Consider the following 26,560-nt stretch of genomic DNA (forward strand, 5'->3'; position numbering starts at 1 on the left):
CACCCTCTCGCTGTCCTCGCATTCTGCTCTTTCGCTCCTTGTGCTGTCAGCTCCCCGATCATTCTGCCCTCAGTTCCCTCAGAGAAGGTGAGAAACCTTTAGAAAAATCTCACATGGACGTAAGTCTTCAGACCCTTTACTCAGGACATAAGTCTTCAGACCCTTTACTTGGGACATAAGCACAAGGAGCAAGAGAACAAAATATGAGAGGGTGTGAGGACTTATGTCCATGTGAGAGGGGCTGAAGACTTTCTCAATGTCCTCTATATAGTGTGTGTATTTAGAGATACTGATTAGCCAGAACATTGTGGCCCCTGAGCTGCGACCCATCAGGGGTCCTGTGGTTTCAGATGCTGCGAGTTGCAGCCTCCATGATGCCACCGATCTCGGCAGCACAGTACAGGGTGGGCACTTGTAGGTTTAACCCTTTGAGATTGCGGATTGTGCAGCGTCGGTCAGACATTTGGGCTGCAGTTCGGCAATCTGTGTGATCTGCGCTTCTGCACTCATGAGCTGCTTGTTGCCTACACCAGGGAGCCGGACATCCGCCAGTTGCTGCTTCTTCTCCTGCCAGCGCCGTGCACAGGTTTGTTGGTGGCCTCCAGCTTCACACCACAGATCTGGATGATGTTAATTTAGAGGACACCAGTCGTCCTGTTAAACGTCCAGCGCCTCCTCCGCCATCTTCACTGCACCCAATGTCTGCTGCACCCCCTAACGTCACAATGATGAGGAGGAGCGCACCGCCAGTATCCACTCACCCCTCCAGGACTTCTCCAGTTCAGCCAGCATGGATGCATTTGCCCTCGCCTGCAGCGCCTCCACCATCATCTCCCCGGCCTCCATCATCTCCCCGGCCTCCACTGCCCTTCAACGAGGAGCTGAAAAGAGGAAGAAGAGTACTGAGGTCGTCCAACCCCGAACCGGCCTACCCCCCCAGCCCCAAGGTCAGTCCTGTATGTGAATGTCGGGAGGATTGAGTTGTGTACTGGACCGGTGCGAAGCGTCGTGAAAAAGACGAGTTCATCTGGGCAAGGCAAGATCAGACAGACTCTTGTGGACCAGGGGAGAAGAGTGAGGCAAAAAGACCCTGGTGTGTGACCTCCAATATGTGTCATGTGAGCGTGTGGTACGAGCAGAGTGCCACGTGGTGCAGGGAGCGTGTGGTACGAGCAGAAGGCCGCGCGGTGCAGAGAGCGTGTGGTACGAGCAGAAGGCCACGCGGTGCAGGGAGCGTGTGGTACGAGCAGAAGGCCGCGCGGTGCAGAGAGCGTGTGGTACGAGCAGAAGGCCGCGCGGTGCAGAGAGCGTGTGGTACGAGCAGAAGGCCGCGCGGTGCCGGGAGTGTGTGGTACGAGCAGAAGGCCACGCGGTGCAGGGAGTGTGTGGTACGAGCAGAAGGCCACGCGGTGCAGGGAGTGTGTGGTACGAGCAGAAGGCCGCGCGGTGCCGGGAGCGTGTGGTACGAGCAGAAGGCCGCGCGGTGCCGGGAGTGTGTGGTACGAGCAGAGTGCCACGTGGTGCCGGGAGTGTGTGGTACGAGCAGAGTGCCACGTGGTGCAGGGAGTGTGTGGTATGAGCAGAGTGCCACGTGGTGCAGGGAGTGTGTGGTATGAGCAGAGTGCCACGTGGTGCAGGGAGTGTGTGGTATGAGCAGAGTGCCACGTGATGCAGGGAGCGTGTGGTATGAGCAGAGTGCCACGTGGTGCAGGGAGTGTGTGGTCTGAACAGAGTGCTCCGGGGAGCGTGTTGAGTGAGCAGTGTGGTACTAGCAATGTGCCGCATGGTGCAGGGAGCGTGTGGTACGAGCAGAGTGCTCCGGGGAGCGTGTTGAGTGAGCAGTGTGGTACTAGCAATGTGCCGCGCGATGCAGGGAGCATGTCGTACGAGCAGAGTGCCACGTGGTGCAGGGAGTGTGTTGCACGAGCAGAGTGCTCCGGGGAGCGTGTTGAGTGAGCAGTGTGGTACTAGCAATGTGCTGCGTGGTGCAGGGAGCATGTGGTACGAGCAGAGTGCCACGTGGTGCAGGGAGCATGTGGTACGAGCAGAGTGCCACGTGGTGCAGGGAGCGTGTTGCACGAGCAGAGTGCTCCGGGGAGCGTGTTGAGTGAGCAGTGTGGTACTTGCAATGTGCCGGTGCAGGGAGCGTGTTGCACGAGCAGAGTGCTCCGGGGAGCGTGTGGCACGAGCAGAGTGCTCCGGGGAGCGTGTGGCACGAGCAGAGTGCTCCGGGGAGCGTGTGGCACGAGCAGAGTGCTCCGGGGAGCGTGTTGAGTGAGCAGTGTGGTACTAGCAATGTGCCGCACGGTGCGGGGAGCGTGTCTTCCATCATATATTTGGGGGGCAGAGACAAGATGATGGGCGGTGGACATGTAATCTGCACTGTGTAATTGAGTGGCGGGTTGGGGCTTACCCCCTTTTTGCCGTGATGTGGGGGTCAGGACTGATGGACGGCAGCCAAGTAGATCTGAGGACAGGTTTGGATTGTGACCCCACAGGTCGTCAGGAACACTTCACACGTCAGTAAGATCTCGTCCTCATCCAGCAATCATCTGGTATGTGGGGGGGGGGCTGCCATGTTGTGTGGTGCAGTGGTTTGCAGTGTGTCTCTAGGGGCGAGTTCACATTTTCTTTCCTCTGTTGCTTCGTGCACTGCAGCAGTTGGCTCCGAGTCCCCCCTCGCAGCGCCGTCCGACTGTGCCCATCCCCTCTAAGCCCATCATGTTACCCCCAGACGCCAGCAACATTCTCAGAGCGCCAGTGAAGCCGGACCCCCTGGTGAGTCATTGGGTAGCGGGGCCCTTCTCCCCTATGCTTAGATACAGTGGGATACAGAACTAATGAGCGCAGGATAGTGATACTGGTATAGGGGGGGGGGGTCTTCTCCATTGTGTCCCCCCCCCCCAGCAGTGACTGTAATCTGTCTATAATCCTTCTGTTCTGCAGCAGCCGGAGATGTTGAAGCGAATGGTCGTCTACAACTCGTCCTTTCAAGCGAATAAGAGACAAGTAACACCCCCGGGGCCCTTACCCCTCACCTCTGTCACCTGGGGGCCCTCACCCTTCACCTCTGTCACCTAGGGGCCCTCACTCTTCACCTCTGTCACCTGGGGGCCCTTACCCTTCACCTCTGTCACCTGGAGGGGCGTCACCTGGGGGCCCTCACCCATCACCCCTGTCACCTGGGGGCCCTCACCCATCACCCCTGTCACCTGGGGGCCCTCACCCATCACCCCTGTCACCTGGGGGCCCTCACCCATCACCCCTGTCGCCTGGGGGCCCTCACCCATCACCTCTGTCACCTGGGGGCCCTCACCCATCACCCCTGTCGCCTGGGGGCCCTCACCCTTCACCTCCTCTCGGTCTTCTGATCGTTGTGGCCTTCACCCTGTGACCGCTATATGGCGTGCTCCTTGCCCATTGCTCTCCGGGTCGCGCCTCATTCTAGATGTAGATAATGAAGCCCATCTTGGGGAGGAAGTGATCGGCGCTCAGAGCGACCAATCAGAGATCAGCTTTCTTTTCTAAACTGCACTGGTGAGCCATGGGCTCTGATTGGCTGCTGTAGGTGTTTGGCAGTCGGCTCCTCCGCTGACCTTGTTTTGTCTCTTTATTGAGGGATTCCAGAAGTACGTGGATGACTTTGACCCCTACACAATGGTAAGTGCCAGAGACCCCTGCAATATGGTTTATTCCAGGAGCCATAGTCACATGACACGGCCGAACACCATAGGCTGTGAGGTGTCCCTGGTGTGTGATAACCCGTCGCGCGCGTCCCTGGTGTGTGATAACCCGTCGCGCGCGTCCCTGGTGTGTGATAACCCGTCGCGCGCGTCCCTGGTGTGTGATAACCCGTCGCGCGCGTCCCTGGTGTGTGATAACCCGTCGCGCGCGTCCCTGGTGTGTGATAACCCGTCGCGCGCGTCCCTGGTGTGTGATAACCCGTCGCGCGCGTCCCTGGTGTGTGATAACCCGTCGCGCGCGTCCCTTCCTGTCACTTTATTACAGCTCGCTCTCCTCTCTCTCAGTTCACCGCGGAGCAGATTGCGGGGAAAGACGTCCGGCAGCTGAGAATAAAAAAGGTGAAATGAACGCGTGCGCAGGGTTATTATATACCGGTAATTATAAGATTATGTGAGGCCCTGCAGCCAGCGTCACATGTAGTATTCAGAAGGAGGAGGCTTTGAATTGTCAGCTTCAGGGGTCCAACTCTGCAGTCCTGGTCTGCGGCTTCAGGGGCCCGACTCTCTGCAGTTCTGCTGGTCGGCATCTTCTGGGGCCCGACTCTCTGCACTCCTGCTGGTCGGCATCTTCTGGGGCCCGACTCTCTGCAGTCCTGCTGGTCGGCGACTACAGGGGTCCGACTCTCTGCATTCCTGCTGGTCGGCATCTTCAGGGGTCCGACTCTCTGCACTCCTGCTGGTCGGCATCTTCAGGGGCCCGACTCTGTGCAGTCCTGCTGGTCTGCGGCTTCAGGGGTCTGACTCTCTGCACTCCTGCTGGTCGGCATCTTCAGGGGTCCGACTCTCTGCAGTCCTGCTGGTCGGCATCTTCAGGGGCCCGACTCTCTGCACTCCTGCTGGTCGGCATCTTCAGGGGCCCGACTTCACACCCACTGATTGGGGTGCGGAGGATTTCGTTCATTATAGTTTGTGTGACTGGGGGGGGGCACAGGTTAGCTATGAAGCTGTTTACACGGGGGGCACTTACTTTTTTACATGAATGTAACGGGGCGGCCTTGTTATGTTGGTGAGTGGGGGAGGGGCAGTCCAGGTCTCTTTTTTTTTTTTGGGCCACTCATAAAACCCTTCTCTTCTCCCGCAGGAGGGGGCGCTGGATCTGGCGGTAGAAGGTGGCATCGAGTCTCCCATTGGAAAAATCGTTGTGTGTGAGATCTATGACGGGGGCTGCGGCTGACAACCATGGTGCGCCACATGAATAATGTCACGAGCCCTATGGCAGTAGTTGGCTGGGCAGCGGCATTTCCTCACTGTATATATGGAGGCAGCGGCTGTAATGGCCAGCACCTCTGGGGGCTGCACCCCTTGACTGTTCTCTGTTCTGTAGGTGGGATTGTGCGAGGGGACGAGATCCTGGCCGTGAACGGGAAGGTTCTGACGGATGTGACTTTATTGGAAGCAAAGAGCAGCCTGTCGAAAGCCTGGAGCTCCGGAGGGGTGAGTGCAGCTCTGCGGTGTGCGCGCCGCCCGTCGCCCAGCACTCATCATTGTCTTCTCTTCTCAGGATTGGATCGACCTGGTAATAGCCGTATCTCCACCAAAGGAATATGATGACGTAGTGTAAGTGCCGCTGCTCCCTTGACCATTGCAGGTGCCAGATACAGCTCCTTCCAGTGTCCAGGAGGCGGAGCTTCACTGTGATGTGCTCTCTGCATTGAGCTGTGCGCCTCACAGTGAAGCTCCGCCTCTTGGTCACTTGTAGGAGCAGAATAAAACGTTATATTCATGCTACTCCTGATGATAGCTCCAGCTCTCCCAATCCCCTCTGCTTTCAGCAGTTGGCGGCTGCTGCGCACCAGGTGCTGATTACGGCTCCGGCAGGTCTGGAATGAGAACTTAGAGGTTGTGTCACATCAGCAGATTGCGTTTATTATGTAGAGAAAGTTAATACCAGGCACTAATGTATTGTGATTCTCCATGTTGCCTCTTTTCCTGGCTTCATTCATTTTTCCATCACATTATACACTGCTCGTTTCCATGGTTACGACCACCCTGCAACCCAACAGCAGTGGTCGTGCTTGCACACTATAGGAAAAAGCACCGGCCTATGTTCGCTCCCATGGTCCCAGCCACCAGAGAGGCCGGTGCTTTTTCCTATAGTGTGCAAGCACGACCACCGCTGTTGGGTTGCAGGGTGGTCGTAACCATGGAAAAATTAATCAAGCCAGCAAAAGGGGCAATATGGAGAATCACAATACATTAGTAAGTTATATACAGAGCAGAGCGCTGAGCCGTTATATACAGAGCAGAGCGCCGCTCTGAGCCGTTATATACAGAGCAGAGCGCCGCGCTGAGCCGTTATATACAGAGCAGAGCGCCGCGCTGAGCCGTTATATACAGAGCAGAGCAGAGCGCTGAGCCGTTATATGCAGAGCAGAGCGCCGCGCTAAGCCGTTATATACAGAGCAGAGCGCCGCGCTAAGCCGTTATATACAGAGCAGAGCGCTGAGCCGTTATATACAGAGCAGAGCGCCGCGCTGAGCCGTTATATACAGAGCAGAGCGCTGAGCCGTTATATACAGAGCAGAGCGCCGCGCTGAGCCGTTAAATGCAGAGCGCCGCGCTGAGCCGTTATATACAGAGCGGAGCACCGTGCTGAGCAGTTATATACAGAGCAGAGCGCCACGCTGAGCCGTTATATACTGAGCAGAGCGCCGCGCTGAGCCGTTATATACAGAGCGGAGCACCGTGCTGAGCAGTTATATACAGAGCAGAGCGCTGAGCCGTTATATACAGAGCAGAGCGCCACGCTGAGCCATATATACAGAGCAGAGCGCTGAGCTGTTATATACAGAGCAGAGCGCTGAGCCGTTATATAAAGAGCAGAGCGCCACGCTGAGCCGTTATATACAGAGCAGAGCGCCACGCTGAGCCGTTATATACAGAGCAGAGCGCCGCGCTGAGCCGTTATATACAGAGCAGAGCGCCGCGCTGAGCCGTTATATACAGAGCAGAGCGCCGCGCTGAGCCGTTATATACAGAGCAGAGCGCCGCGCTGAGCCGTTATATACAGAGCAGAGCGCCGCGCTGAGCCGTTATATACAGAGCAGAGCGCCGCGCTGAGCCGTTATATACAGAGCAGAGCGCCGCGCTGAGCCGTTATATACAGAGCAGAGCGCCGCGCTGAGCCGTTATATACAGAGCAGAGCGCCGCGCTGAGCCGTTATATACAGAGCAGAGCGCCGCGCTGAGCCGTTATATACAGAGCAGAGCGCCGCGCTGAGCCGTTATATACAGAGCAGAGCGCCGCGCTGAGCCGTTATATACAGAGCAGAGCGCCGCGCTGAGCCGTTATATACAGAGCAGAGCGCCGCGCTGAGCCGTTATATACAGAGCAGAGCGCCGCGCTGAGCCGTTATATACAGAGCAGAGCGCCGCGCTGAGCCGTTATATACAGAGCAGAGCGCCGCGCTGAGCCGTTATATACAGAGCAGAGCGCCGCGCTGAGCCGTTATATACAGAGCAGAGCGCCGCGCTGAGCCGTTATATACAGAGCAGAGCGCCGCGCTGAGCCGTTATATACAGAGCAGAGCGCCGCGCTGAGCCGTTATATACAGAGCAGAGCGCCGCGCTGAGCCGTTATATACAGAGCAGAGCGCCGCGCTGAGCCGTTATATACTGAGCAGAGCGCCGCGCTGAGCCGTTATATACTGAGCAGAGCGCCGCGCTGAGCTGTTATATACAGAGCAGAGTGCCGTGCTGAGCTGTTATATACAGAGCAGAGTGCTGAGCCGTTATATACAGAGCAGAGCAGAGCGCTGAGCCGTTTTATGCAGAGCAGAGCGCTGAGCCGTTTTATGCAGAGCAGAGCGCCGTTATATGCAGAGCAGAGCGCCGCGCTGAGCCGTTATATGCAGAGCAGAGCGCCGCGCTGAGCCGTTATATACAGAGCAGAGCAGAGCGCTGAGCCGTTATATACAGAGCAGAGCGCTGAGCCGTTATATACTGAGCAGAGCAGAGCGCTGAGCTGTTATATACAGAGCAGAGTGCCGTGCTGAGCTGTTATATACAGAGCAGAGTGCTGAGCCGTTATATACAGAGCAGAGCAGAGCGCTGAGCCGTTTTATGCAGAGCAGAGCGCTGAGCCGTTATATACAGAGCAGAGCGCCGCGCTGAGCCGTTATATACAGAGCAGAGCGCCGCGCTGAGCCGTTATATACAGAGCAGAGCAGAGCGCTGAGCCGTTTTATGCAGAGCAGAGCGCCGTTTTATGCAGAGCAGAGCGCCGCGCTGAGCCGTTATATACAGAGCAGAGCGCTGAGCCGTTATATACAGAGCAGAGCAGAGCGCTGAGCCGTTATATACAGAGCAGAGCAGAGCGCTGAGCCGTTATATACTGAGCGGAAAGTTGTGCATGGCACTGATGTATTTTACCCGCAGAGAACTCTCCTGCTGCTTTACAAGTGGTGTATTTGGTGGCGGGACAGTGGGGGCATCTCCAGTCTCTACACCTGCTTTATTCTAGTGGATCCCCCCCCCCTTATCCTGTATTTCACTGCAGTAACCTTCAGCCGCTCTATACGTTGCAGCACATGGCGTTGTCATGTAGGGGATATTATTTACACTGGGGGGAGGGGAGTAACCGGAGCGCAGACTGAGGCAGAGCTTCTGCCGAGGGGTTACCCTCCCTGCTGCAATGTCAGCAATGTCCTCTCATCCATAGACCAAGCGTGCACACTGCAGAGCGAGCACCAGGTATTACCGACCGTCCTAAGGGGCCTATTCACATTACTCTAAAGTACAATTTCAACCATCGTCCTTCGGGTGTAATTTAACAATTGTTTGAGTTACTGGATGACAGGCCGACTGTAAGAATGATCTTTTGTCCGTCCGTTGGTTTCACAGAATGTGTGTGAACAACTGCAACAGGCAAGATGGAGTAAAATGTGCACAGCCACCATCATCCTGCTTCTGCTCGTGCGCGGCCACCATCGTCATGCTTTTTCCTGACATACACGACCGCCATCATCCTGCTTCTGTCTGACGGTCACGGCCATCTTTATACAAGGAGCATCAGATATTGTCGGTATCTAGAGGGGAGACCAACCTCCTCCACCTGGCAGCTGTCAGACTCCAGGGGGCCCTTCATTCCATAAGCAGTGACTGAGGGCCAGGACTACAGGACAGTGACCCTATAGAGTGGGAGATAATGGGGTGTATCTGCTTTCTTCATGTCTGCTCAGATCTGGTAGTGTCCTCCATTTATGGTGCATGGACATATGAGCCCAGAACATGGTGGGCTCGGCTGGGGCTTGACCTGACGGCCCAGTTGTGAGGTTTCTCTCTAAAGCTGTGTGTGGTCCATATTCCCGTCCATTGCCCAGATACAGTGTCAGTAGCCTGCAGGTGTCTGTGGCATGGCTGCTCACCCCCGGCTGTCTCTTGGTGGTGGTTTGTAGATGTAAAGAAATAGATGGCGTCAGAGCTGGATCGGGCCTCACATTATCCGCAGTGTGTGGTCGGGGCAACTCGCAACCACGTCCAAGCCGAGCACCATGGGAGAAATCTATGTTCCCAGCGAGAGGGCGATTTACCCCATATAACCTGTTCCAGGAATGGAAATGTATCGTTTCACCCACAAAACATTGAAGTTTCCATTAAATTAACTTCTATTCATATCCCCTTCGTTCTCATGTAGTAACTGGGACGCATTAACCGTTTCCCACAGACAATTATATACTTGTCCCGTAAAAGTTGTCCAAAGAACTGCCGATGCGTGACTGGTGTATGGAAGTGAAATGCGCTGTCTATGTATGATCCCCTCTACTTCTCAGATACATTGCTGCGTGTAGACATGAAACGCGTCCTGCCGTATATCCGCGATCCCTTCTGTACTGTGCAGATAATTGCTGCGTGTGGACATGAAACGCGTCCTGCCGTATATCCGCGATCCCCTCTACTTCTCAGATACGTTGCTGCGTGTGGACATGAAACGCGTCCTGCCGTATATCCGCCATCCCTTCTGTACTGTGCAGATACATTGCTGCGTGTGGACATGAAACGCGTCCTGCCGTATATCCGCGATCCCCTCTACTTCTCAGATACGTTGCTGCGTGTGGACATGAAACGCGTCCTGCCGTATATCCGCCATCCCTTCTGTACTGTGCAGATACATTGCTGCGTGTGGACATGAAACGCGTCCTGCCGTATATCCGCGATCCCTTCTGTACTGTGCAGATACATTGCTGCGTGTGGACATGAAACGCGTCCTGCCGTATATCCGCGATCCCTTCTGTACTGTGCAGATAATTGCTGCGTGTGGACATGAAACGCGTCCTGCCGTATATCCGCGATCCCCTCTACTTCTCAGATACGTTGCTGCGTGTGGACATGAAACGCGTCCTGCCGTATATCCGCCATCCCTTCTGTACTGTGCAGATACAGTGCTGCGTGTGGACATGAAACGCGTCCTGCCGTATATCCGCGATCCCCTCTACTTCTCAGATACGTTGCTGCGTGTGGACATGAAACGCGTCCTGCCGTATATCCGCCATCCCTTCTGTACTGTGCAGATACATTGCTGCGTGTGGACATGAAACGCGTCCTGCCGTATATCCGCGATCCCTTCTGTACTGTGCAGATACATTGCTGCGTGTGGACATGAAACGCGTCCTGCCGTATATCCGCGATCCCCTCTACTTCTCAGATACGTTGCTGCGTGTGAACATGAAACGCGTCCTGCCGTATATCCGCGATCCCTTCTGTACTGTGCAGATACATTGCTGCGTGTGGACATGAAACGCATCCTGCCGTATATCCGCGATCCCCTCTACTTCTCAGATACGTTGCTGCGTGTGGACATGAAACGCGTCCTGCCGTATATCCGCCATCCCTTCTGTACTGTGCAGATACATTGCTGCGTGTGGACATGAAACGCGTCCTGCCGTATATCCGCGATCCCTTCTGTACTGTGCAGATACATTGCTGCGTGTGGACATGAAACGCGTCCTGCCGTATATCCGCGATCCCCTCTACTTCTCAGATACGTTGCTGCGTGTGGACATGAAACGCGTCCTGCCGTATATCCGCGATCCCTTCTGTACTGTGCAGATACATTGCTGCGTGTGGACATGAAACGCATCCTGCCGTATATCCGCGATCCCCTCTACTTCTCAGATACGTTGCTGCGTGTGGACATGAAACGCGTCCTGCCGTATATCCGCCATCCCTTCTGAACTGTTCAGATACATTGCTGCGTGTGGACATGAAACGCGCCACGCCGTATATCCGCGATCCCTTCTGTACTGTTCAGATACATTGCTGCGTGTGGACATGAAGCGCGTCCGCCGTATAGCCGCGATCCCTTCTGTACTACTCAGTAAGGCGATTACTCCACGGATTTACAGCTCTTCCAGTAAAAGTATTTTCCCACTGAGTGATTTTTTCCTGGAGGCGCGCGCTGTTGTCTTTTACACAGGATAGCTTTTTCCCATATTTTCCGTGATGATTATATATACAGATTAACCCCCCGTGTCTCTTCTGGGGGTGCATGTCTTCCTGTGGACCGGTGTCCAGGACTGAGCTGCGTGTTCTCTGCACCGTTCAGATATGTTCATTTGTCTCCACATGTAAAGTGGCCGATTCATTGACTACTCTTGGATGATGGGTGTATCTAATAATAATATTCATATCTAATGACTGCAACTCTCATCAGATGCTGTCTTTTTTTTTTTTTTTTTTTTTCCAGGACGTTATTTTAAAGAAGAAAAAATCCCGGAAGAGCACAGATCTCTGCTCCAGCAGCTCCACTGGTGGCTCCCAGTCCCTGACTCCACCTGATGTGTTGCTGCCAGATTTCATACACCCCCTAGAAGCCACCGATCAGAGGCCACCGATCAGAGGCATCCGTCTGCAGGCGGTACTGACAGTCACAAGGGCAGAGGCTGAGCATCGACACCATTCTGAATGGAAAATGGAAAACCAGTAAAAGAAAAAACAAAGCAAAACGTATCTTGTCCTCCACAGCTTCTAGTTCCACAAGTCGAATAAAGACCCTTGTGCATCAAGTCCAAGCCTTCTCGTCCTCTATACATCCTTCATTCTGAGGCTCACCTAGTACCTGCCATTACCAGCGCTCTTGGGCTACTTTCACACTAGCGTTTCTATTTTCCGGTATTGAGATCCGTCATGTGGTCTAAATACCGGGGGAAAAAACGCTTCCATTTTGTCCCCATTCATTGTCATTGACGCATTCACTTCAATGGGGCTGCAAAAGATGTGGACAGCACTCCATGTGCCGTCCGCATCCATTGCTCCGTTCCTTGGCCCCGCAAAAAAAAAATATAACATGTCCTATTCTTGTCTGTTTTGTGGACAAGAATAGGCATTTCTACAATGGGCTGCCCGTTCCGTTCAGCAAATTGCAGAAGGCACACGGACGGCTTCCGTTTTTTGCGGGCCGCAAAAAACGGCACGGTTGTGTGCATGAGGCCTAATGATGTAGATTTTAGGGAATTTGATTAGGGGAAGCTTTAAGGGAGTGAGGGGCTAGTCACACAGTGCTTAAGCTGCTGAAGTAATTGAGCCTAGCAGTTCTACATTACAAAGCAAAGCCCCTGCAAGAAAAAATATCTTTTTTTATAATCTTTTATACGAACAAAGTTTTTTTTTTTCAGAACCTCAAATTGTCAGCACAGCACCCCAATAACATTCTGCTGCAAATTCTGAGCGCTTGCACTTGTGTTATTAATTGTGTTGCATTATAGCAAAATCATTCATTTTATGGCAGTTACCATCAGCTCAAAGACCTTTCACCGCAGACACTGGATTGTTACAGTGGTGTTAGCAGACGTGATATTGCATTGCACTGTAAGTTTCACAGTACAAACAATGTGATTGTTGAACCAGTGATATTAAATGCATGCGTAGGTCAAAGACATTTCACCACAACCACTGCATAATTCCCAATGTAAATTGTAAGCACCAGTGTTCAGTGTGTTTGCAGAAGGGCAGGGACATTTGATTGGGCCTCTGTCTTTAAATTATAGAAAACTATTTTTGTAGTATCATCATTCAATAATCTGTGTGTACCAAACCACTTATCATTAAACCCAAGACTTTTCATTTATAGGCCTCGTGATAACATTTCCAGGGAACAGGTTAGTGCAAAATAAGCCTCATCCTCCCAGAGTCAGAAGGCAGCATCAGCCATCAACTTATTTGTAGTAGTCCACATTATTGAGGACAAAGAGGATGGGATTGTGGATTGGATGGCTCACTCCTCCTCTCAGTCACAGCAGGATGACGTGGAGGTGCCTTCTGAATCGGACACCATTCCATGGAGCCAGGGGTCCCAACATTTCTCCTTGCAGCCCCAGAGAAGCCTTTGAATGGAGTCCTCTCCTTCTTCCTACCCCTAAAACAGCCACCCGCATATCTACTGCTACCTCTACCAACTTCTACTCAGCTGCAGTGGCATGATGGCATTAGCAGCAGCGATACGGTATAGAACATGATGGTAGGGTGGGAGATAGCAAGATTGGGCACCATCAGTGAGGGCAAATCTATTCATTAAGCCCAGCCAGTGTGTGGACATCCCCCCCGGATCCGTGCCTTGTTCATTTTGACAAAAGTGATGTTTTGGACACTGGCAGAGGACAACTTGGCCTATTTGGGTGTCACCACTCGCCCTGCAGAGCTGAAAACCCTCTCCGAGGACGTCGTTCTCCATGTGGGTCCTCAATAGCTGCAGGAGAGGCAGCAAGATGTGGGTGGCTGTGTAGGGGTAGTAGTAACATACAAGGCAGTAAATATGGCTGCTTAAGGGTAACTGTTGACTACTATGCAGGTAGTGCAGTTGGAACAGACCCCTAGAATGATTGCAGAGGACAGCGATTGCTTTCCACAGTGAAAAACCTGACCTGTAGGTGGACAGTGCTGACTATACAGGGAGTGCAGAATTATTAGGCAAATGAGTATTTTGACCACATCCTCCTCTTTATGCATGTTGTCTTACTCCAAGCTGTATAGGCTCGAAAGCCTACTACCAATTAAGCATATTAGGTGATGTGCATCTCTGTAATGAGAAGGGGTGTGGTCTAATGACATCAACACCCTATATCAGGTGTGCATAATTATTAGGCAACTTCCTTTCCTTTGGCAAAATGGGTCAAAAGAAGGACTTGACAGGCTCAGAAAAGTCAAAAATTGTGAGATATCTTGCAGAGGGATGCAGCACTCTTAAAATTGCAAAGCTTCTGAAGCGCGATCATCGAACAATCAAGCGTTTCATTCAAAATAGTCAACAGGGTCGCAAGAAGCGTGTGGAAAAACCAAGGCGCAAAATAACTGCCCATGAACTGAGAAAAGTCAAGCGTGCAGCTGCCAAGATGCCACTTGCCACCAGTTTGGCCATATTTCGGAGCTGCAACATCACTGGAGTGCCCAAAAGCACAAGGTGTGCAATACTCAGAGAGATGGCCAAGGTAAGAAAGGCTGAAAGACGACCACCACTGAACAAGACACACAAGCTGAAACGTCAAGACTGGGCCAAGAAATATCTCAAGACTGATTTTTCTAAGGTTTTATGGACTGATGAAATGAGAGGGAGTCTTGATGGGCCAGATGGCTGGATTGGTAAAGGGCAGAGAGCTCCAGTCCGACTCAGACGCCAGCAAGGTGGAGGTGGAGTACTGGTTTGGGCTGGTATCATCAAAGATGAGCTTGTGGGGTCTTTTCGGGTTGAGGATGGAGTCAAGCTCAACTCCCAGTCCTACTGCCAGTTTCTGGAAGACACCTTCTTCAAGCAGTGGTACAGGAAGAAGTCTGCAAGGTAAGAAAAACATGATTTTCATGCAGGACAATGCTCCATCACACGCGTCCAAGTACTCCACAGCGTGGCTGGCAAGAAAGGGTATAAAAGAAGAAAATCTAATGACATGGCCTCCTTGTTCACCTGATCTGAACCCCATTGAGAACCTGTGGTCCATCATCAAATGTGAGATTTACAAGGAGGGAAAACAGTCCACCTCTCTGAACAGTGTCTGGGAGGCTGTGGTTGCTGCTGCACGCAATGTTGATGGTGAACAGATCAAAACACTGACAGAATCCATGGATGGCGGCTTTTGAGTGTCCTTGCAAAGAAAGGTGGCTATATTGGTCACTGATTTGTTTTTGTTTTGTTTTTGAATGTCAGAAATGTATATTTGTGAATGTTGAGATGTTATATTGGTTTCACTGGTAAAAATAAATAATTGAAATGGGTATATATTTGTTTTTTGTTAAGTTGCCTAATAATTATGCACAGTAATAGTCACCTGCACACACAGATATCCCCCTAAAATAGCTAAAACTAAAAACAAACTAAAAACTACTTCCAAAAATATTCAGCTTTGATATTAATGAGTTTTTTGGGTTCATTGAGAACATGGTTGTTGTTCAATAATAAAATTAATCCTCAAAAATACAACTTGCCTAATAATTCTGCACTCCCTGTAGGTGGAAAGCACCACCCTGGTGCAATGTTAGGCGCTGTAGGCCCAAACTGGTATGATGGTGGTGGACCTCTGGCCTGACAAAGCACCAGAGCTCTGCAAAAGCTCCGGCTATGACAGCACAGCCGCCCGGCCACAATCTGAGAGCAGTCCTGGCTGATCTGGCGGAGCGGAGGCTCATTTTCCCACAGAAGGCACAGAATGACCCTGAGTGCAGGACACAATCCGAGCCGCGCTGGAGGAGGCAGATGTCTGCAGATGTTCCTGCGCAGGCCAAAAAATAAACACTGAGCACAATCCACTGGGAACTGGAATAAAACCAGAGGTGAAAGGGGAAGAGAACATGAGGCTGCTACTACTCCCAGCGGACACAGCTACCATAATAATATCACATCTTCCACCACATGTTAATGTCAAACAACAGGAGCAGAAGAGTCATAGGATCGCCCTTCTATCACCAGGAAGATACAAAACGGAACCTATACTAGATAATTATATACAGGAAATACCCAGGTTATACCAGCATGGTCCATATCACTATATACAAGAAGATGTATAACTTATACTAGCTGTACATGTATAATTATATACAGGAGATGCCCGGGTTATACCAGCTGTACATGTATAATTATATACAGGAGATGCCCGGGTTATACCAGCTGTACGTATATAATTATATACAGGTGATGCCCGGGTTAAACCAGCTGTACATATATAATTATATACAGGAGATACCCAGCTTATACCAGCTGTACATATATAATTATATACAGGAGATGCCCAGCTTATACCAGCTGTACATATATAATTATATACAGGAGATGCCCAGGTTATACCAGCTGTACATATATAATTATATACAGGAGATGCCCGGGTTATACCAGCTGTACGTATATAATTATATACAGGAGATATGCAGGTTATACCAGCTGTACATATATAATTATATACAGGAGATGCCCAGGTTATACCAGCTGTACATATATAATTATATACAGGAGATGCCCGGGTTATACCAGCTGTACGTATATAATTATATACAGGAGATGCCCGGGTTATACCAGCTGTACGTATATAATTATATACAGGAGATACCCAGGTTATACCAGCTGTACATATATAATTATATACAGGAGATACCCAGGTTATACCAGCTGTACATATATATTATATACAGGAGATGCCCAGGTTATACCAGCTGTACATATATAATTATATACAGGAGATACCCAGGTTATACCAGCTGTACATATATATTATATACAGGAGATGCCCAGGTTATACCAGCTGTACATATATAATTATATACAGGAGATGCCCAGGTTATACCAGCTGTACATATATAATTATATACAGGAGATGCCCGGGTTATACCAGCTGTACGTATATAATTATATACAGGAGATGCCCGGGTTATACCAGCTGTACGTATATAATTATATACAGGAGATACCCAGGTTATACCAGCTGTACATATATAATTATATACAGGAGATACCCAGGTTATACCAGCTGTACATATATATTATATACAGGAGATGCCCAGGTTATACCAGCTGTACATATATAATTATATACAGGAGATACCCAGGTTATACCAGCTGTACATATATATTATATACAGGAGATGCCCAGGTTATACCAGCTGTACATATATAATTATATACAGGAGATGCCCAGGTTATACCAGCTGTACATATATAATTATATACAGGAGATACCCAGGTTATACCAGCTGTACATATATAATTATATACAGAGGATACCCAGGTTATACCAGCTGTACATATATAATTATATACAGGAGATGCCCAGGTTATACCAGCTGTACATATATAATTATATACAGGAGATGCCCAGGTTATACCAGCTGTACATATATAATGATATACAGGAGATGCCCAGGTAATACCAGCTGTGCATATATAATTATATACAGGAGATGCCCGGGTTATACCAGCTGTACATATATAATTATATACAGGAGATACCCAGGTTATACCAGCTGTACATATATAATTATATACAGGAGATGCCCAGGTTATACCAGCTGTACATATATAATTATATACAGGAGATGCCCAGGTTATACCAGCTGTACATATATAATTATATACAGGAGATACCCAGGTTATACCAGCTGTACATATATAATTATATACAGAGGATACCCAGGTTATACCAGCTGTACATATATAATTATATACAGGAGATGCCCAGGTTATACCAGCTGTACATATATAATTATATACAGGAGATGCCCAGGTTATACCAGCTGTACATATATAATGATATACAGGAGATGCCCAGGTCATATCAGCTGTAGATATATAATTATATACAGGAGATACCCAGGTTATACCAGCTGTAGATATATAATTATATACAGGAGATACCCAGGTTATACCAGCTGTACATATATAATTATATACAGGAGATGCCCAGGTAATACCAGCTGTACATATATAATTATATACAGGAGATGCCCAGGTTATACCAGCTGTACATATATAATTATATACAGGAGATGCCCGGGTTATACCAGCTGTAGATATATAATTATATGCAGGAGATGCCCGGGTTATACCAGCTGTACGTATATAATTATATGCAGGAGATGCCCAGGTTATACCAGCTGTACATATATAATTATATGCAGGAGATGCCCAGGTTATACCAGCTGTACATATATAATAATATACAGGAGATGCCCAGGTTATACCAGCTGTAGATATATAATTATATGCAGGAGATGCCCGGGTTATACCAGCTGTACGTATATAATTATATGCAGGAGATGCCCAGGTTATACCAGCTGTACATATATAATTATATGCAGGAGATGCCCAGGTTATACCAGCTGTACGTATATAATTATATACAGGAGATGCCCAGGTTATACCAGCTGTACATATATAATTATATACAGGAGATACCCAGGTTATACCAGCTGTATATATATAATTATATACAGGAGATGCCCAGGTCATACCAGCTGTACATATGTAATGATATACAGGAGATGCCCAGGTTATACCAGCTGTACATATATAATGATATACAGGAGATACCCAGGTTATACCAGCTGTACATATATAATTATATGCAGGAGATGCCCAGGTTATACCAGCTGTACATATATAATTATATGCAGGAGATGCCCAGGTTATACCAGATGTACAGATGCAGCTCTGGATGTGTATGATTCGGGACCAGTGATGAGGTAAGTAGTCAGGGTGGACTCTGTGTGACTTGTCGTTTCCTCACCCAGTGCAGCTGTCAGGGACCCTCGCTAATTCTCAGATGTTTGTTTTCTCTGTTCTCAGGATTCTCCATAATCTGCAGATCCTTCAGGGAATTGTGGGGATTATTCAGGATTTCGCTAATTTCCTCGATCAGCAGGACGGGTCAAAGGTAACGGAAGATCGCTGAAACCAGGCGAAACAGCAGGAAGAGGAACCAACCTGATAAAAGGGGACCTGAAACACGGACCAGGATCAGACCTTCACCCCCTGTATGGGCCTGTTGCTGATTCCCTGGGTTTCCTTACTGACCATTACATAATGGGGCCCCTGACCACTCTGGGGGTGCTTTGACTCCATCGTGTGCACAATATGGTGGCGGTCACGGTAGCTCAGTTACTTCCGCTTGCTCATATTTCCCGCCTCAACCACGTCCTGCTCATTGTCTCCTGACATCCCCGAACAGGCTGGAATTCTGCAGGATTACTCCTCAACCAGCAGAGGGAGCTGTGCGAGCTGCATACAGCAGCCTGGAGGAAGCCAGGACCCAGGGGCAGTGGAAGCTGAGCTGCTGAATGAGGAGGTTCAAGGGGCTCTGGCAGCCACGAAGCAGGCCACAGACATGGCTGAAAGCCGGAATAGGAGAACCCGAGGCTGGTTTACTGTCAGGGACACAGGCCGGCAGGTGAACCGTGCAGTGCACAGCGCAGATTGCCAGGGAGTCCCGAGAGGACCTAGTGAGGACCATCAGCCATAGAGAGACGCACGTGCAGGCAGCGACGGCGAGCAGAGCATGCCCCAGGACAGGGAAGAGAGAGAGACTCCCCTCATACAGGCGTGCGGCTGAAGAGAGTCAATGTCTGATTATTGTAAACCCTGAGAGACGACGTGTAAGAGAGAGAGAGAGAGAGAGAGAGAGAGAGAGACTCCCCTCATACAGGCGTGCGGCTGCAGAGAGTAAATGTCCGATTATTGTAAACCCTGAGAGACCACCTGTAAGAGAGAGAGAGAGAGAGAGAGAGACTCCCCTCATACAGGCGTGCGGCTGAAGAGAGTAAATGTCCGATTATTGTAAACCCTGAGAGACGACATGTAAGAGAGAGAGAGAGAGAGAGACTCCCCTCATACAGGAGTGCGGCTGAAGAGAGTAAATGTCCGATTATTGTAAACCCTGAGAGACGACGTGTAAGAGAGAGAGAGAGAGAGAGAGACTCCCCTCATACAGGCGTGCAGCTAAAGAGAGTAAAGGTCTGATTACTGTAAACCCTGAGAGACGACGTGTAAGAGAGAGAGAGAGAGAGAGACTCCCCTCATACAGGCGTGCGGCTGAAGAGAGTAAATGTCCGATTATTGTAAACCCTGAGAGACGACGTGTAAGAGAGAGAGAGAGAGAGACTCCCCTCATACAGGAGTGCGGGTGAAGAGAGTAAATGTCTGATTATTGTAAACCCTGAGAGACCACGTGAGAGAGAGAGAGAGAGAGACTCCCCTCATACAGGAGTGCGGCTGAAGAGAGTAAAGGTCTGATTATTGTAAACCCTGAGAGACGACGTGTAAGAGAGAGAGAGAGAGAGAGAGACTCCCCTCATACAGGCGTGCAGCTAAAGAGAGTAAAGGTCTGATTACTGTAAACCCTGAGAGACGACGTGTAAGAGAGAGAGAGAGAGAGAGACTCCCCTCATACAGGCGTGCGGCTAAAGAGAGTAAAGGTCTGATGACTGTAAACCCTGAGAGACGACGTGTAAGAGAGAGAGAGAGAGAGAGACTCCCCTCATACAGGCGTGCGGCTAAAGAGTAAAGGTCTGATTATTGTAAACCCTGAGAGACCACGTGAGAGAGAGAGAGAGAGACTCCCCTCATACAGGAGTGCGGCTGAAGAGAGTAAAGGTCTGATTATTGTAAACCCTGAGAGACCACGTGTAAGAGAGAGAGAGAGAGACTCCCCTCATACAGGCGTGCGGCTGAAGAGAGTAAAGGTCCGATTATTGTAAACCCTGAGAGACTACATGTAAGAGAGAGAGAGAGAGACTCCCCTCATACAGGCGTGCGGCTGAAGAGAGTAAAGGTCCGATTATTGTAAACCCTGAGAGACAATGTATGAGAGAGAGAGAGAGAGACTCCCCTCATACAGGAGTGCGGCTAAAGAGTAAAGGTCTGATTATTGTAAACCCTGAGAGACAATGTATGAGAGAGAGAGAGAGAGAGACTCCCCTCATACAGGCGTGCGGCTGAAGAGAGTAAAGGTTCGATTATTGTAAACCCTGAGAGACCACGTGTAAGAGAGAGAGAGAGAGACTCCCCTCATACAGGCGTGCGGCTGAAGAGAGTAAAGGTCCGATTATTGTAAACCCTGAGAGACAATGTATGAGAGAGAGAGAGAGAGACTCCCCTCATACAGGAGTGCGGCTAAAGAGTAAAGGTCTGATTATTGTAAACCCTGAGAGACAATGTATGAGAGAGAGAGAGAGAGAGACTCCCCTCATACAGGCGTGCGGCTGAAGAGAGTAAAGGTTCGATTATTGTAAACCCTGAGAGACTACATGTAAGAGAGAGAGAGACTCCCCTCATACAGGAGTGCGGCTAAAGAGTAAAGGTCTGATTATTGTAAACCCTGAGAGACAATGTATGAGAGAGAGAGAGAGAGACTCCCCTCATACAGGCGTGCGGCTGAAGAGAGTAAAGGTCCGATTATTGTAAACCCTGAGAGACTACATGTAAGAGAGAGAGAGAGAGAGAGACTCCCCTCATACAGGAGTGCGGCTGAAGAGAGTAAAGGTCTGATTATTGTAAACCCTGAGAGACCACGTGTAAGAGAGAGAGAGAGAGACTCCCCTCATACAGGCGTGCGGCTAAAGAGTAAAGGTCTGATTATTGTAAACCCTGAGAGACAATGTATGAGAGAGAGAGAGAGAGAGAGAGACTCCCCTCATACAGGCGTGCGGCTGAAGAGAGTAAAGGTCCGATTATTGTAAACCCTGAGAGACCACGTGTAAGAGAGAGAGAGAGAGAGACTCCCCTCATACAGGCGTGCGGCTGAAGAGAGTAAAGGTCCGATTATTGTAAACCCTGAGAGACTACATGTAAGAGAGAGAGAGAGAGACTCCCCTCATACAGGAGTGCGGCTGAAGAGAGTAAAGGTCTGATTATTGTAAACCCTGAGAGACCACGTGTAAGAGAGAGAGAGAGAGACTCCCCTCATACAGGCGTGCGGCTAAAGAGTAAAGGTCTGATTATTGTAAACCCTGAGAGACAATGTATGAGAGAGAGAGAGACTCCCCTCATACAGGCGTGCGGCTGAAGAGAGTAAAGGTCCGATTATTGTAAACCCTGAGAGACCACGTGTAAGAGAGAGAGAGAGAGAGAGAGAGAGAGACTCCCCTCATACAGGCGTGCGGCTGAAGAGAGTAAAGGTCCGATTATTGTAAACCCTGAGAGACCACGTGTAAGAGAGAGAGAGAGACTACCCTCATACAGGCGTGCGGCTAAAGAGAGTAAATGATTATTGTAAACGCTGAGAGACAACGTATGAGAGAGAGAGAGAGAGAGAGAGAGAGAGAGAGACTCCCCTCATACAGGCGTGCGGCTAAAGAGTAAAGGTCTGATTATTGTAAACCCTGAGAGACAATGTATGAGAGAGAGAGACTCCCCTCATACAGGCGTGCGGCTGAAGAGAGTAAAGGTCCGATTATTGTAAACCCTGAGAGACCACGTGTAAGAGAGAGAGAGAGACTACCCTCATACAGGCGTGCGGCTAAAGAGAGTAAATGTCTGATTATTGTAAACGCTGAGAGACAACGTATGAGAGAGAGAGAGAGAGAGACTCCCCTCATACAGGAGTGTGGCTGAAGAGAGTAAAGGTCTGATTATTGTAAACCCTGAGAGACCACGTGTAAGAGAGAGAGAGAGAGAGAGAGAGACTCCCCTCATACAGGAGTGCGGCTGAAGAGAGTAAAGGTCCGATTATTGTAAACCCTGAGAGACCACGTGTAAGAGAGAGAGAGAGAGAGAGACTCCCCTCATACAGGCGTGCGGCTGAAGACAGGGTAAATGTCTGATTACTGTAAACCCTGAGAGACCTCAGAGACCTCTGGCAGAGGAGACATCTTGAGAAGATCCTCATATTGTAGGAGGTTAAAACAGCCGTAACTAAGGGAAAAACACAAAGAAAGCAGTGGTATTAGAGGCCCTATAGATGGCTTTCTGCAGGATTCTCCACCGGCAGAACATGTGCTAAACCGGATGTGTTTTTATGAAAACATGACCGTTACCCTTTCAGCTCTCAGTGTTACTATGTGACAGGAGCTGCTCCCAGTTTGCGCCCTAAAATGCTGCCCTCAACCCGGGGAAATTGGCCTTTTAAAATTCAGTGTTTTTGCCCTCCCAGCCAGGGTTTGCTTCTATAGTTCAGGGGGAATATAATGATATTGCGGTCACTATTCCCTAGTGTTTCTCGGACAGTAACATTGCCAACAAGCTTTGCATCGTTAGAAGTTACCAGATCCAGCAGAGCATCGCACCCAGTGGGGGCTTCTACAGACTGGCCCATAGAGTGTCCTGCAGCAAGCTGAGGAATCTGCAGTTGTGGCAGAACCGTGACCCCAGTCAATATCTGGGAAGATACAATCTCCCATTATGACCACTGTACCGGTCTATTGGGTTATACAGCTAAACCTCCATCTCCTCAGTGATGTTAGAGGGTCTTTAGACTCCACCAGGTATTGTTTTTTAAGTGTTTCTATCCCTTTGCAAATCCCCCCATAAGGTTTCCACATCCTCATCGACAACTGGCTCTTTCACAGTCGCCTTCCTATCCCTCCTCACATACAGGCACCGACGCCACCGCCTTTTCTATTGACCCGGTCTTTCCTAAATAGTGTAAACCCTAAATATTAACAGCCCAGTCTGTGTGTTCCTCTCGCACCGTCGCCTCAGCTCCCCCATTTCTGGCATTTGTGAAAATACATTTTAAATTACTATTTACTTTCCTACATCCAGCTGCTCCCGTAACGTGAATGTCTGAGACTTTGTGGCCGCCTCGTGGATATTGTTGGTAGCAGGTTCTTGCTGTATGTTTCATCGGTCCAGTCTTCTCCCTACTTTCCTCACTATCCCCAGCCCCCACTGTTTCCTCCTATATCCCACTCCCATATCTACACTTATACCCCAGACCCTAGTTTAAAAGCTTCTCCCGCCGTCTAACAATTCTCTCCCCCACCACAGCGCCCCCTCCCCATTACGGTGCAGTCTTCTGACCATTCTCTCCCAGCACAGCGCCCCCTCCCCATTAAGGTGCAGCCTTCTGATCATTCTCTCCCAGCACAGCGCCCCCTCCCCATTAAGGTGCAGCCTTCTGACCATTCTCTCCCAGCACAGCGCCCCCTCCCCATTAAGGTGCAGCCTTCTGACCATTCTCTCCCAGCACAGCGCCCCCTCCCCATTAAGGTGCAGCCTTCTGACCATTCTCTCCCAGCACAGCGCCCCCTCCCCATTAAGGTGCAGCTGTCTGACCATTATTTCCCAGCACAGCTACCCCTCCCTATTGAGGTGCAGCCTGTCCCTACTGTAGAACCTGTAGCCTCTCCAGTCAGTGCCTGAACAGTGAGGTCTGATCCTCTCTCTAGTCAGTGCCTGCACAGTGAGGTCTGAGCCTCTCTCCAGCCAGTGCCTGCACAGTGAGGTCTGAGCCTCTCTCTAGCCAGTGCCTGCACAGTGAGGTCTGAGCCTCTCTCCAGCCAGTGCATGCACACTGAGGTCTGAGCCTCTCTCCAGCCAGTGCCTGCACAGTGAGGTCTGAGCCTCTCTCTAGTCAGTGCCTGCACAGTGAGGTCTGATCCTCTCTCTAGTCAGTGCATGCACACTGAGGTCTGATCCTCTCTCTAGTCAGTGCATGCACACTGAGGTCTGATCCTCTCTCTAGTCAGTGCATGCACACTGAGGTCTGAGCCTCTCTCTAGTCAGTGCATGCACACTGAGGTCTGAGCCTCTCTTCAGCCAGTGCCTGCACAGTGAGGTCTGATCCTCTCTCTAGTCAGTGCCTGCACAGTGAGGTCTGATCCTCTCTCTAGTCAGTGCCTGCACAGTGAGGTCTGATCCTCTCTCTAGCCAGTGCCTGCACAGTGAGGTCTGAGCCTCTCTTCAGCCAGTGCCTGCACAGTGAGTTCTGAGCCTCTCTTCAGCCAGTGCCTGCACAGTGAGGTCTGAGCCTCTCTTCAGCCAGTGCCTGCACAGTGAGGTCTGAGCCTCTCTCTAGCCAGTGCCTGCACAGTGAGGTCTGAGCCTCTCTCCAGCCAGTGCCTGCACAGTGAGGTCTGAGCCTCTCTCCAGCCAGTGCCTGCACAGTGAGGTCTGAGCCTCTCTCCAGCCAGTGCCTGCACAGTGAGGTCTGAGCCTCTCTTCAGCCAGTGCCTGCACAGTGAGGTCTGAGCCTCTCTCCAGCCAGTGCCTGCACAGTGAGGTCTGAGCCTCTCTCCAGCCAGTGCCTGCACAGTGAGGTCTGAGCCTCTCTCTAGTCAGTGCCTGCACAGTGAGGTCTGAGCCTCTCTCTAGTCAGTGCCTGCACAGTGAGGTCTCAGCCTCTCTCCAGGTTTACAATGCTTCTGCGTGTTGCAAGCTGCAAATTTAGATCCAAGATCTGGGCTCCCAAATATGCAAAATGCGTCTAGTGCAAATGTATTCACCCTGAAATGGCTCTTCAAGGCATGCACACACTGCACAGGACACAGCGAGAGCAGCACTGTTAATGGAGCACACACTACAGAGGACACACCGAGAGCAGCATTGTCCTTGAAGTTCACACTGCAGAGGACGCAAACACTGCAGAGGACGCACACGGAGCAGTACTGTCCATGGAGCACACACTGCAGAGGACGCACACGGAGCAGTACTGTCCATGGAGCACACACTGCAGAGGACGCACACGGAGCAGTACTGTCCATGGAGCACACACTGCAGAGGACTCACAAGGGGCAGCATTGTCCATAGAGCACACACTGCAGTACTGTCCATGGAGCACACACTGCAGAGGACGCACACAGAACAGCATTGTCCATGGAGCACACAATGCAGAGGACGCACACGGAGCAGCATTGCCATGGAGCACACAATGCAGAGGACGCACACGGAGCAGCATTGCATTGCATATCAGAGTGAAAGTGGAGGCAAATCTATAGTAATCTTATTATATAATTCAGAGATATTGACTCATACCCACATACAACAACAACAAAATAAAAGAATAAATTGGAGAGGGAATAACAGGCCGTCATGGTGATCTCATAGAAACCGAATTACTGGAAAGTCTAATTCTGATTTTCCATATCATCACCATGACGGCCAAGAATCTACGCGGTAATGCTTTATAAAGTTATGTACACTGGACCAGGTTGCCGCCCTACAAATGTCTTCCAAGGAGGCACCTGCTCTTTCTTCCTGTGAACATGACATAGCCCTAGTTGAATGCGCTTTTAAGTTAGCTGGACAAGAAAACCCCTGAGCGGTATAACAATAGGAAATTGTGCACTTACGGTAATCCACTGTCACGGTAGGTGGGGAAAGGAAGAACACCAAATAAACAACATACAAACAGTAACACAGACTAGGCCCCAAAGCTAGTGAGGAAGGAGAAGGTAACCTCCAAGTTATCCCCGAGCCTCTCCCTGACTGCTAACAGTATGAGCAAATCCTAAAGGTGGAAGAACTCATACACTGGAACCTAAGACCTGCTAAAACTGAGACAAACCCTAAACTAGGGAGCAGGCATAAGACTGCTGGGACCTTCCACCGTGAAGGGACCAGCGTCTCCCTGAGACCTGGACACAACACACACACATAGTAGAAACAGGAGGACTTAGCTAGAGATGAGTAAGAAGTTTGAGAACCTCTAACATCCAGCTTGGAACTCCAGAAGACTCACGTGCTGCACGTCTATCTGATCTTCTCAGGCCTCTCACAGGGCAGGCAATGAAGAAAACAGGGGTGGTGCGCCCACCTGGCTGTAATGGGAGGAAGCACGGACAACGCCGGGAACCTAGGCGTAAAGGCAGATATCCAAATTAAAGAGGAGAAGGAGTCCAGCTTCCCAAAATTTGTGGTAATTTTATTGATTCAGTGTGTTAAAAACAAAAGACAACCCATGTCTACGCGTTTC

The 26,560-nt window shown here is 50.2% G+C and overlaps 1 protein-coding gene across 1 annotated transcript in view; it reads left to right on the top strand.

The window, feature by feature from the left end:
* USH1C (USH1 protein network component harmonin) overlaps positions 1 to 11,747 on the top strand; it is a 37,305-nt gene extending 25,558 nt beyond the window's left edge. Inside the window, 11 exon segments of the mRNA XM_044269652.1 lie at positions 534 to 947; positions 2,499 to 2,555; positions 2,659 to 2,778; positions 2,947 to 3,009; positions 3,619 to 3,660; positions 4,029 to 4,082; positions 4,825 to 4,908; positions 4,910 to 4,925; positions 5,068 to 5,177; positions 5,245 to 5,300; positions 11,428 to 11,747. Coding sequence (XP_044125587.1) covers positions 534 to 947; positions 2,499 to 2,555; positions 2,659 to 2,778; positions 2,947 to 3,009; positions 3,619 to 3,660; positions 4,029 to 4,082; positions 4,825 to 4,908; positions 4,910 to 4,925; positions 5,068 to 5,177; positions 5,245 to 5,300; positions 11,428 to 11,440 — 1,029 coding nt within the window. The 3' untranslated portion in view covers positions 11,441 to 11,747.
* The last annotated feature ends 14,813 nt before the right edge of the window (positions 11,748 to 26,560 follow it).

This window comes from Bufo gargarizans, chromosome 10 (assembly GCF_014858855.1).
Source record: "Bufo gargarizans isolate SCDJY-AF-19 chromosome 10, ASM1485885v1, whole genome shotgun sequence".
Lineage (NCBI taxonomy): Eukaryota > Metazoa > Chordata > Amphibia > Anura > Bufonidae > Bufo > Bufo gargarizans.